At 49.3% G+C, this 12,003-nt stretch overlaps 1 protein-coding gene across 1 annotated transcript in view; it reads right to left on the bottom strand.

Moving 5' to 3' along the window:
- Positions 1–12,003, bottom strand: part of LOC131286248 (dynein axonemal heavy chain 10) — a 38,073-nt gene that overhangs the window by 985 nt on the left and 25,085 nt on the right. The window contains exons 50-66 of the mRNA XM_058315179.1: positions 11,576–11,933; positions 10,721–11,498; positions 10,432–10,636; positions 10,085–10,227; positions 9,676–9,880; positions 9,452–9,611; positions 8,072–8,245; positions 7,518–7,897; positions 5,700–7,454; positions 5,544–5,615; positions 4,868–5,479; positions 3,959–4,120; positions 3,699–3,870; positions 3,455–3,586; positions 2,042–2,394; positions 1,707–1,811; positions 766–867 (exon numbers count right to left, since the gene is read on the bottom strand). Coding sequence (XP_058171162.1) covers positions 766–867; positions 1,707–1,811; positions 2,042–2,394; positions 3,455–3,586; positions 3,699–3,870; positions 3,959–4,120; positions 4,868–5,479; positions 5,544–5,615; positions 5,700–7,454; positions 7,518–7,897; positions 8,072–8,245; positions 9,452–9,611; positions 9,676–9,880; positions 10,085–10,227; positions 10,432–10,636; positions 10,721–11,498; positions 11,576–11,933 — 5,868 coding nt within the window. The remainder of the gene's footprint in view (positions 1–765; positions 868–1,706; positions 1,812–2,041; positions 2,395–3,454; positions 3,587–3,698; positions 3,871–3,958; positions 4,121–4,867; positions 5,480–5,543; positions 5,616–5,699; positions 7,455–7,517; positions 7,898–8,071; positions 8,246–9,451; positions 9,612–9,675; positions 9,881–10,084; positions 10,228–10,431; positions 10,637–10,720; positions 11,499–11,575; positions 11,934–12,003) is intronic.

Below are 12,003 nucleotides of genomic sequence, written 5' to 3'. Positions count from 1 at the left end.
GCATCAGCTGTTGTGCTGGCACCATCGTACACCACTGTCTTTGGGGTCAACAATATTTACTGAAATAATGGGACCAGTCGGAATATCGGAGAACGTTCATTGTCGGCGATTCAGCAGTACAGGAGATTCGTTCGAAGGATATTACACATCGTTCAATCAGTCAGAATTGATCCCCACCGCGCACCGTCAATCTGGCCACCAGGCTCGCAAACTGCAAATCCGAAACCGTCATCCCTTCCCGAGGCACCTCCGTCTTATTGGATTTTGCTTCCATTGCCGCCTTGGCCAGGAAAGATAAGCGAATCAGGTCCGGTATTGAACCGACGATACTCATCAGGAATCGAACCGATGATACGCGAGGACGAGCGGGGCCACGCAGGGTGTCAAGTGGCACTGGCAATCACCATCACGGGATAAGAAAAATGTCTTCAGCACCACAGGCGGCTACGGGGAAGTGATTTGATTCAATTGAACTGACACCAACGCCTGCGTGGTGTTCTCGTGCATGTATTCCGGACTCATCGGCAAGGAGGGAGCGTGTGTGCGATGGCGCTAGGAACGAATCTACGGATCTACGGCCCGGTTGCCAATCGAATTGCACTTTCGCTGTGGACTCGAACTGTCGGCTTTGGCCGAAGGCGAAACGTTGCAGTCGAGATTTATGTATCTCCCCCGCTCGCTTGCTAATGCGGACAAGAGTGGGTACTAATCTCGCCCCGGATCTAATGAAATCGTCGAGAAAGAGATTAATCTAAATTGATTTACCGCCTCGGGCCGCTCTTCGATTTCGTCCTCGCGCAGGAACCTCGTGACGGTGGTGAACAGCGTCGAACGGTCCAGGGGCCAGTTGTTCTTTCGGCAAGCGATCTGAAAAGGGGAAATGAGTGATAAAAAAACAACTCTGACAACTGCAGCAATCGGTAGCCGTATGCTAATCGTACGGGGGAGAGTATAAATTAAATTGGGAAGATTAAATGCTCTACCAGAGCTATGTTGATGGGGCGTAGAAGATTGAATGTTACACCCGCAGGACAAAGAAAAACAAGCAGTTTAAAATCCATCGAAATGGATCGAAATTGATCAAATCAATGAAAATGTATACATTCAAGCACAGGCTTCAAAACACAAATGCCAACACAGTGGATCTAAAGCCACCATCTTATCTGCATTCGAGAGAAGTGCTGCACTTGTTAAGGATAAAGATAAACACTACCCATAGGCCAATTGTCTAAACAAATCAAGTGTTTACTTCAAACATATTATGCTGGGCAGAAAGGGCACAAGTCCACCTTTTAACGCCTTCGAGAATGGGCTTGCAAAATAGAGTGGACTAGCCAGGGAGCGGATTGAGGGTGAGCTTGGTTAGTGTAGGTAAAGCTAGTACGGACGGCACCGAAACCGATAAGCTCCGGTTTTCAACAAAACTGCTTGAACAGTAGTGTGTAACGGAACACCTTGAGCTTATGGACGACGCGCGGGAGGATTGGATTATCCGGGAAAGTGGAAACCGGGTGGACGCGTTTGCTCCACATAATCATCCTCCAGATCAAATCCACTCACCGCACGTTCCGTCCGCCCTTCCTGCTGCTGCTCAGTTAATTACTGCAGCTCGTGGTCAAATTCAAACACGATACGTTGTAGCGGGCCGCATCCGCCACGGCCACGGTGTGCCGGTGTGTAATTTATATGCTGTTTGTTTAATTTACCTGAACTAACGCGGTTAAATAACTTTCCGGTATGTGCAGCCCGGACAGCCACATCACCAGCGGTTCGCCCGACACCGACCAATATTTATACTGCTGTGATCTTCGCTGCTCGCCGCCATGGATGAGATGGAGGTGTTCGGTTTAGGCGTTGGTGGTTGCCATTTTTCGCGCGGTACAAACGCACGGGCACATCATTAGCGCATCCGGGAAAGAAAACGGAACGGAAACGCGTTTCGATTACCACTGGCGGGCTGGCTCCCCGTCATCACCGGCACCGGTTGCGTCGTGGATGTGTTGACGCATGGCGACACGGGACTGGGGGGGGCGCTACTTACCAGCAAATGTTCGATCCAATCGCCGAGCTGCTTGCAGGTGGCCGGGGCCAGCTTGCGCCAGTCGTCCGGCAGCTGGCCGTTGAATAATGCATGAGCGACGTTGTCGAGTACCGCGTCCATGCCGATCTCGCCGGCCAGCGCCTTCCGCAGCTGGTGGAGTGTATGCTCCATGCGCTGCACCAACCGGTTGAAGCGCTCCAGCTCCTGCAGCAGCACCACGCAGATGGGCGTTATGTTGACCTGGTACGCCTTCTTCACCCGCCAGATATCGAACGGCTTCGGCAGCTTTTTCAGGATGTCCACGGCCGCCCTGTCGATGAACTCGTCCCGCCCGATGCCGCCCGTGTCCGATCCTGCAAAGTGGGGAGCGAAGCAAATGCAGTCACGGGTGAGAGTGAACGGTAGGAGCAAATGGCAGGGGAAGTGCAGTTTCGGTGCCAATATTGTCATTGGTGAGGCGTAAAATTGCAAACATGTGCCAAAGCCGTGACTCAGCGTAAACCGCGTGCTCTCGACGTCGTCGACAAGTGTGATTGATGGTCAAAAAGTTACGTGATAGCACCTACTGCTCGTGGGCAGGGAACGTAACGTGATCCTCGCTAGCATGAGCGCGGCGTGTTCATCAATCAACAAAACATGCTCATTTCCTTAGAACGCGATTCTGGAACGTGGAGAGCTACGGCTGTTTCATATTAAAATAACTAATGCGTGCGTGGGCATATTTAGATTTTTTGTGCTTTTGTTCAAAATTGTGTGCTACAGTTCTACTATATAAAAGTGTGACTTTATGAAAACATTAAAGTGAACACTAAAAGTAGATAATTGGAAAAAAAAATTAACCGAAACGAATTACATGATAAAAAGAATACTATTACATTTGCAAATTTTCGCACATACCATTGTTTACCGGTACAGAGTGTACACATTGATTTCCCATGCAAACTATTCCAAAGGATCGTTGTAATAAAATGACTTTAATAGGAAGAACTGACCATGATATAGAAAAATGTAACAAATTGAATTTGCTATTAAACTGATTTTGTAGCTCTTAGTTGTAGAAACTTCCTTAAAATTAAATTCAATTAGTTTTAACGCGTATTTGGGTGTCTTGAACAACAGATTATTGTATCCTAGTTAATAATTTTAAAACGATCTAAATAAAATTATAAATTGTGTTGTAGAGTTTTTCAAGCAATTAGATATAGTAAATTTAATAAAAAAAAACACTTTAACTATTATGAAAACTTTTAGTGGACAGGGAGATATTGTCGCCATTGATTCAATTGTCGTATTACATGAACAATAAATGAGAGTAGACTCAAGTTTCACAAATGGAAACCACTCATCCTGCATACCGCTGAAATGGTATCGTTAATCGCTGCTGCATAAGCATCCATTTCCTGCCCCACTTACCGGTCTGCGGTTGTAAATCAATCAGGTGGGTCCAAGTTTCGCGCACCGCCGTCGTATAGTAACCGATTTCTGCATTTGCATGCAAACCAAACACTTCCGGAGTATTGTTGAGGGGCAGTTTATCGATAGCGACTGAAATTGAGCACCAGACGGGGGAGGATAAGAAAAACAAAAAAACGCAATGGCCAGTGAGTACGCAGCACGTAAATAAACAACAGGTTTTCAGGGCAAGGTTACCACGCACCAATAAACTCGTCCCGGTTAGATACCGCAACCGGGGCGTACGAGACGGTCTCGTCGGCGTAAAAGTGGAACGGTTGGAATGCATCGAACAGGAAGTCGCCCATATACTCGTCCATGTACGTTTTCACCACGCGCCTGTCGAAGTCATCTATTACTCGCCCGCCATACATGACCTGTAATACATACCAAGCACATCATCAAAATGGCAGCATTACTATTTCATCAACTAGCTTGGGGGAAAACGCCTCGAGCGACACTCACCTCGCCAATCAAGTACTTTAGACTGTTCCACGGTAGGCGACCGTCGCGTGAGTCGACCGCCTTTGTCAGGTACGTATCAAGGATCTGCAGGCACACGTTGAAATCGGACTCGTTAAAGTCGTAGCAAATATTCCATCCCAGTTTTCCGTATTTCCTCCGTTCCTGTTTTAAAAGACAGTTGAAACAGTGAATGGGATGCCAAAGAAACTGGGGACGATCACTGTCCGCTACTTCTATTACTGTGGTAAAACGGTAACGTCTAGCAACATATTTACGAAAGATAATATCCACCAATGGGACAAAATTTGCCTCCGGCACCCGCCAGGACGTGGAAACGCATACGAGTAGGGATATATTGTTCAAGCAGAAAGCGAGACCGAGGAAAAAACAAGATGGTAATCGTATGCATCGTAACTTCAATCATTTTCAGAGACAGCTCTCCGTTTTTCCTTGCTCCACAAACCATCACTTTCCATTCTCATGGATAATGCAGTTGAACCAGCACAAATCTGAGTTCTACGGAAATGTGAAATATGCCCGAATTCCAGCTTTATGCCCATTTGCGCTCCTAGCGCAAAGTTTGCACTGCTCTCGTGGAGCGAAGTCGAGTGGAGTTCCCGTTATCTGATTTAGAGGATTTGCGTGGATGGAAGTGAATGTAAGAGAAGGAGAAAAAAACGCATCATGACCCTTATTATTCATGAGGGATTACCACAAGAAAAGAAATTTACATCTACCCCTTCGCAGAAACTCATCGTCACGCTCCGTGTGCCGCACATGAGATGCCGCTGCTGATGGCAATGACTTAAGTGGTTTCATGTGACTAAAGAGCCCTGCACACACCGGGGCCGAAAGTGAGCGAACACAGAGATAACTCTATCTGTTGAGGTATAAGTCCACATAGGTTACCTGTAGCACGGCGTGAAAGAATGCCAGCACGTATGCTAATGGCTTGAAGGCCGGGTGAGCGCAGGAGTCCAGCGTTTGCTGGCGCAGTTTGAAAAATGTGGCTCGCAAATTCATCTTCAATCCATTCGGCGGCTCGGTAACGACTTTCAGCGACTTCTGCAGGATACCGATCGGGAAGGACGGCGTGGCGTCGGTCGTTATCCAGAGGCGGAAGTCCGGGTGGGGCGTCTCGATGGAATCGATGATTTTCTCCAGCGTCCGGATGAAGCTGATCAGCAGGTGGCCGTTCTGGAGCATCAGCCACAAACCCTGCTCGAGGGCGAGCTGGAGTAACCGCAGCGCGGCCCTCTCCTGGCCCTGGCCGAGTGAGATGTGTTTAAACTTGCTAGCCCCAAAACCACAGCGGTCGGCCAGCTTCATCAGGTCGCTGGTGGGATCGGACCCGGGGCTGAGTATGAACACCACCGGTGTGGTTGCCGCTGATTGTTCGTAGATCGAATCAAAGCTCAGTATCGGTGGGGTGATGAACTCTTCCCCCATCGTTTGCGAGACGTAGTTGTTCAGCATCCGGTACACGCGGTCCACGCGGAGGCATCTCATCAGCAGCAGGTGCTAGAAAAAGAATAGTGAGCGTTAGCCTTTGCTTTTGTTCTCACGTGGTTTGGTACGAACGTACATCGTACGGTGTCATTCGTTCTTCAAAACCCCCTGGATATTCGTATCCTTCCGTTTCATCAGTATCGTACCACTATGAGGATTAAAAACAAAATAAATGAGAACATAATTTTCAAATACTATTAAACCTTCTCAACGAAACGAACGGTTCGCTTACACTACTCCACTCGTAGATATTTCCTGCAATATGGCTGGGTAAATCTCCAAACTTCTCCGGAAACATTTCGGCCAGCATCACAATATCCTGCCAGCCTTTCTCACTGATCCACGTGACCGGACAGGCTCGGTCCGTTTTCTCCAGCGAAACCTTACCCTTGATGAAGAAGTCAATCTCGGCCTGCGACAACCGGCCACCAGTCTGTTCGAGTTTAATCGTTATCTGGAACGAGTAGAGCAACTTGTGCTTTTCGAAAATGCCAATGCAGCCGTACTCGTACACGTTGCGTGTAAGCGTGCTGATGATATTATCCAGCCGCTTCGAGAGCGCATTGTCCGGTACGGCCTTCCTTAGGGAGTAGACGAACACCTCCAGGTATGAGCTGAGGGAGTACTGGTACATCGCATTGACAGCGGCCATGTCCGAGAGCACAAAGTACAGAATCGCACCACGTTGCGCTGCAAGTCGGTATCCGTTACGCAGGTGATCAATCTCTTTCGATGTTTGCTCCGCCAGCACAATCTTCTGTGACACTTCGGCCGCTTTCTCTTTGGTGCTTTCGAGCGTCGTTACCAGTTCCACATTGTCCAGCATATTTCCCGTCGATGTCGCAAGTTCACGCAGAAGCGAATCCTCAAGGTTTTGCAGCAACGCCTTGTTGGCGCTCGTTTCGGCAATGAGCGTTTCGCGCTGCTCTTCCAGATCGGACCGTTCAGATCGCACGACCACACTCAATAGTTGATCCTCGAGCCCACTCACTGTTACCGTGTAGTTGATAACTTGCGCCTTTGCATACACGGCCGGATCAAAGTTCGGGTTCGCCAGCTTGGTGGTCAGATAGAGCCGGAAGTTAGCGTCCACGTCCACCTCTTTGTCACCGATGGTAACAGTCTGGCGGCCACCCTGTACTTTGACGTTTTTCTCCAGCACATTGTCTATCACCGGATCGATGTAGTCATCCACATCCTGGAAGAGTACCGGCGTGCCGTACTTGATGGCCATCTCAAGTTGTTTTAGGAAGTCCTTATCATTAAACGACAGCACCTTAAGGTTGTTTGGCGCTTCACGCTTCTTTATCCACGACAGCGCTTGCTGCTGTGGATCGATGCAGAGCGGAAATCGAGACGCCCTCGTGGTGAGTATTCCATTCTGTACCGACAGCTCATCCGGTGGCAGTCCTTCCGAGGTCCACGTGCTATGCTCCAGATCGCTCGAAAGAGCCCCGTTGACGCTGTAAGGTTCGGTGAACGGGACCTCTCGTTCGACCACACTGCTGAGCCAATCGTCCAAGAGAATCGCCTTCCGGAACTCCCACGAAAATGGTCCCATGTAGGCCAGAAAGGAAGCGGACATTAGCGCATTTCCGATGACCTTCGTACGCTCCACCCGCAGCTTGCCCAGATCAATCACCCAGCGGTCCCTCTCGGAGCTCAACCCCGATATCAGCTTGTCCGCTGCTAGCAAACGCCGTTCCGCCTGTTCCATCATTTCCTGCAGCATCTGCTTTTCCTTGATCGCGTTGGCGTATTTACTGTTCAGTTCGGCCAGCTCATTCTCCAGCTTGCCGATTTCGTTGTTCAATTTCACCAGCAGCCGAATCTGGCCGTTCAATTCCGATTCTAGGAACGCAACGCGGTCCTTTTTCGGTTTAATCTCCTTGAACACGTCGCAGTAGCCGAGCACGGCTCGTACGAACTTCAACAGGCCGTAGCCGGCCTTCGAGATGTTTTGCATTTCTTCCAGCTTTTGAGATCTCTGCGAATAGCGAATAGGTGGTTAATTTCCACACAGCATAAGCCGCATCAAATGAACCTGTACCTTCATGTTGGCTCGCACTGTTGCAACCTGCTTCTGTGTGATGGCGTCGCAATCGAGCTCCTGAAGACTACGCAAAAAGTTTCCCTCCGACATCATGCCCTTGGCCGTTTTCCACGAGATGTCCTTGTATCCTTTGATGATGGCCACACACTCACAAACGACCTGCACCGGCTCGGGCGGTGTAGCGAAGCTGCGAATCTCGGTGATGTCCGATTTGTCCAGATCCGACAAAGCCAATCGAGCGACCTCCAGAGCGGGAAGGGCGGCTGCTAGCGCTTCCTCCGCTTCCGCCTTTTCAACAGTAATAATCTTCTTCTGCTGCTCCACCTCGACCGATTTTTCCGACGCTTCCAGCTTCTTAACATTAGCCTTCTCGGTGGCTGCAGCGGACGCGAGGCAAAGAGAGAGATATGAAAAATAAAAATAGAAACACACATCCCCCTCTCAGCGATAGAATTACGACTCATCAACCCACTAAACGAGGAACCAACGAGGCTCGGAACACAACTTCTCCGTTCTGCAGGGTACGGTGGCGAACGGTTCTCTTTACTTACACGTCTCAATTCCGGCGAGCATCGATTCACAACGGTCCGCCGCTTCGATGACATTTTTCCGCTGCTCCTCAACGATGATACTCAATTGATCGATCTGAAGTGAGGCTTCATTAATTTTCTCGATTCCATCCGATAGTCGAGAGCACTGTTGCATGATGAAATTATCTTTCTCCTCTGGCGAAGCGTGACAAATTGAAAATGAAAGATGAACATTTATTTTGGTCGGCCGCTTGCCGTATTTTTCCCCCCTCACCCGTCCCGTCAATCTCGCTTCTCCCGCTCCTGCTAGCTGTTTTTCTTCCCTCTCTTTGGACTGCCATCCCTATCACGCGCGGTGTACTATTTTATTTACTTTCCCATGTTCGGCTCTCTCGCCCTTTGTCCCTTAGGCTGCGTTGTCCCTGTCGGTAGCTATCATGCTTAAACACTCTCGCCCTACGGAGGGTGAATAGCACGATACGGCTACAGGGCCCGGAGCCGCCGTGGGCCGTGCAATCGGTCCTCACTTTCAGCTCCAGCACCAGAAGTGACATCCGGAGCGGAAAGAACCCATCAGGGGATCAAAAAGAAAGTAGGTGTACGAAACACGAACCGATGGCCCATAACGACGAACCGATAGAGTTCCGGTGGGTGGGGCGAGAAAATTTGGCTGTGAGATTATAGCACATATTAGTCTTTCTGCTTGATGTGACTAAGCTCTTTCCTAGCGAGACCTACGTACAAGCGCTGGGGTCTTAGGCCGACGGAGAAGAAACCATGCCACGAGGAGGTTCACCGGCGAACTGCTAGCTAGTTCAGCGGCCCAAACAACGGCATGATCGATTATTCCGGATAATGCTCTGCTAATTAATTATGGACAAACCGGAGTCCGCTACGAGAGGCGGATAAGAGGGAACGAGTCATTCGCACGTTTTTGGATTATTTTCCGGTCCGTTTTTTTTTCTTTGCTTCCTGACCCCCACTCATTTTACTACCAGGAAAATTCCGCCCGAATAAGATGGACGCTTCACTGGGTGTTGAGACGTTTGATAGACAGCGCTGCGAATCCACGATGGTTGCTGCTGACAGCAGTCCTGACAGTCCGCCATAGTAACAAATTGATACGGGTGTACACCCTGAACTATGCCATGCCATGTTGCCACATTAGATTTCCGGTAAAATTAGGGATGAGAGATGAAATTCGTCTGGCGTAATAAATGTTCGCAGTGTGAAAAGAGCGCGTGAACGTTGTATCTTTCTTAGCTTTTTTTACGTATGCCAACATATTGTTGAGTGATAAATTTTCTTCTAGAGAGAAAAAGTGATTAGTGATACTATAGCCCTTTGTATTGATGCAAAGAACATAGTACCGAAGAGTAATTAAGGAACACATTTACTTACCAATCAATTTCAAATATGTGTTGATAAAATCTAGGTAGTGCTTCGGTGTAACAAAATTCTTCCGTCGTAGCTTCATTAAGTATTGCAGCAGGTAGTCCTTAAGGGATTGATGCACGTGCACGATGTGTGCAATGATAGGCTCTCGATAATTTTCCGGAATCTAAAAATAAAACAAAATAGAAACTACCATTTCATAACCCTAATAACTCGCAATAATTCGTTACCTTCGGATGGTCGGTGAGGAAAACTTTGGCGACTGCGAATAGTGCCTGCTGGGGCCACGGAAAGACCCAGTCGATGGTGGTGCTGCCGACCAGTCCGGGGAAGTTGCGGCACCGGTTGCGTAGCGCGTCCCCTTCAGGCGACATACAGAGCACCACGTGCAGGTTCCGGACTGCCCGATCGAGGAAAAACGACCAAACGCCATCCCTGGTCGCGTGCGGCAACGGCGAACGGTGGAAAGAGAAAACCCAGGACACGATAAATGGATTTAAAATGGCGCGTCGGAATGAGAAGCGACAGGAAATCAGCGCTAGCAGCAGCAGTAGCTACAGGCTGGTGCCGCACGAAGCCAATAAGCCCGGCGTGCCAGCTGGGAAAAGTTCTGCTCAGTAATAAATACCATCAACCTACTTGCTTGTCGCGTAGCCGCTCTCCTGCGCTGCCCCCCGGCACTGACCAATTATCTGATCCTTTTCGTCGTCGGTAAACAGGGCTGGCACCATTCCAGTGGTTAAAATATTATTTATGAACTCCAGAAATCCTTCTTCCGCAATCTATTCCACCCCGCGGGAGCAACGAAAGCAAACGGAAAGAAAACAAGTTGAGTTCAAAGGAAATGGTACGGCGGAGCAAGATGGTATGGCGGTATGGTAAAATAAGCTCCCGGCTACGCAGTTTTGTTTTTCGTCCGGATATCCCGCTGAGAAAATTGAAAATGTTTGAGCCCCCATTCGGCTTCCCCCCCTCCGTCCACTTACTTGAGCTGCTTTGAAAATAAAGCAAGTTTTGCTGTTTCTTACTCCAACTTGCAAGAACAGCGTCTTAAGATCCTCGCGGAATGACGCCTCATTGTAGCCGCGGCTGAGAAGGATTTCAAAGATATCGCAACCGGCGGCGAACGCTGCCAGGCGCGTTATGCTTTGTTTTCCCGATCCACCAATTCCTACCAGCATGACGTGGCCACTGGAAACAATTTCAAACGAATATAGAATGTGCTAAAATTTGATCCATTACCCGTTCGGGGTCAACCGGTAAATGTTCCCGTACCGATGCATCCTCAATGTCCGATGAACTCGGGTCAGGTGCTCAAGACAATCCTCAAACAAAACCAAGCTCATCTTCGTTCGCTGTTCGTTGTACTCCATCAGTATTTCTTGGAACAGAAAGTAGATGGCCTCGTAGTCGAGCAGATCCTCATAGAATCGCTCTTCGGCCGGGTTTACCGCGTTTCGATAGTCACCAAAGAGAAGTGGGTTGCGTAGTGCGTACTGAGCGATCGACAGCTCTACGACGGCACTCTTGATGCGCGATTCCAGCCGTCCCTGCCGCTGATCACCCTGAACCGTGTGCCGGAAGCTGCGCGGTACGGGAAACTGTTCCATGATCTGCTCGCTGATCTGCTCGGCGAGGAACTGCTGATCATGCTCATTTATCAGACGATCGCAAATGACTCGCGAGAACTCGTTCCGCCAGACACGCACGAGGTGGCGCGTTTCCTTGAAGAAACTTGGATGAATCTGCAGCATGCCGGCAAATATTCGTGACAGATCTTTCATGTTGAAAATGTAGTGGAACTTTGACGGCGTTGGCGGCAGCTTTGTGACGAGCGTTTTGAACAACGCCAGCGTTATGCTGACCAGCTTATGGGCATGTTCGCTCAGCTCTCCGGCGAACGACTGCAGGTGTCCTTTGAGCACGGATATGTAGATATGGTGCAGCGTGTCATCGTTGGGAAACAGTATGTTGATCACGGAAAACATTGATACGAAACGTGAATCGACCTCGTTCCGACCACCACCGGCGCGACCCATAGCGGCGATGAATGCTAAGAAGAGCGGAGGGAATACAGATTTACGTCAAATCGGAATTTGTCCAACCAGCATAGAAAAGGTGGGCACTTACACATATCTTTGAACTTTTTCCAACTCAAATCCTTAGTCCGATCAAACATTCCTTCTCGTTCCAGTAGCAGCTTGAGCAGCGCGATCGGTTGCTGCGTGCCGTAGCTGTCTACCTGGGGCATGTTCATGTCGTCGATGAACGTAACCAGCTTCTTGCCAACCGGTGGGCCAAAAATATCCTTCGTTCGCTTTTCCACCGCGGCCTCGATCGTTTTCTGCACGTCCATCGACGAGGTGCGCGATGAAAAGTTGATATTCAGGACCAGGAACGAGTCGCGACTGAGATGCCGCAGGAAGTGTGTTATGACGGCCGTCTTCGAGGTGCCCGGGTCTCCAACCAGAACTACCGGGCGCCGGACCTAACATAAACCAAGCAACAGAAAACATTAGCACAGAACGTCAAGCTTCTTAGCTTACGCTTCTACCTAC

Source organism: Anopheles ziemanni, chromosome 3, assembly GCF_943734765.1.
Source record: "Anopheles ziemanni chromosome 3, idAnoZiCoDA_A2_x.2, whole genome shotgun sequence".
Classification (NCBI taxonomy): Eukaryota; Metazoa; Arthropoda; class Insecta; order Diptera; family Culicidae; genus Anopheles; species Anopheles ziemanni.
This window is presented reverse-complemented; position numbering and strand designations above follow the sequence as displayed.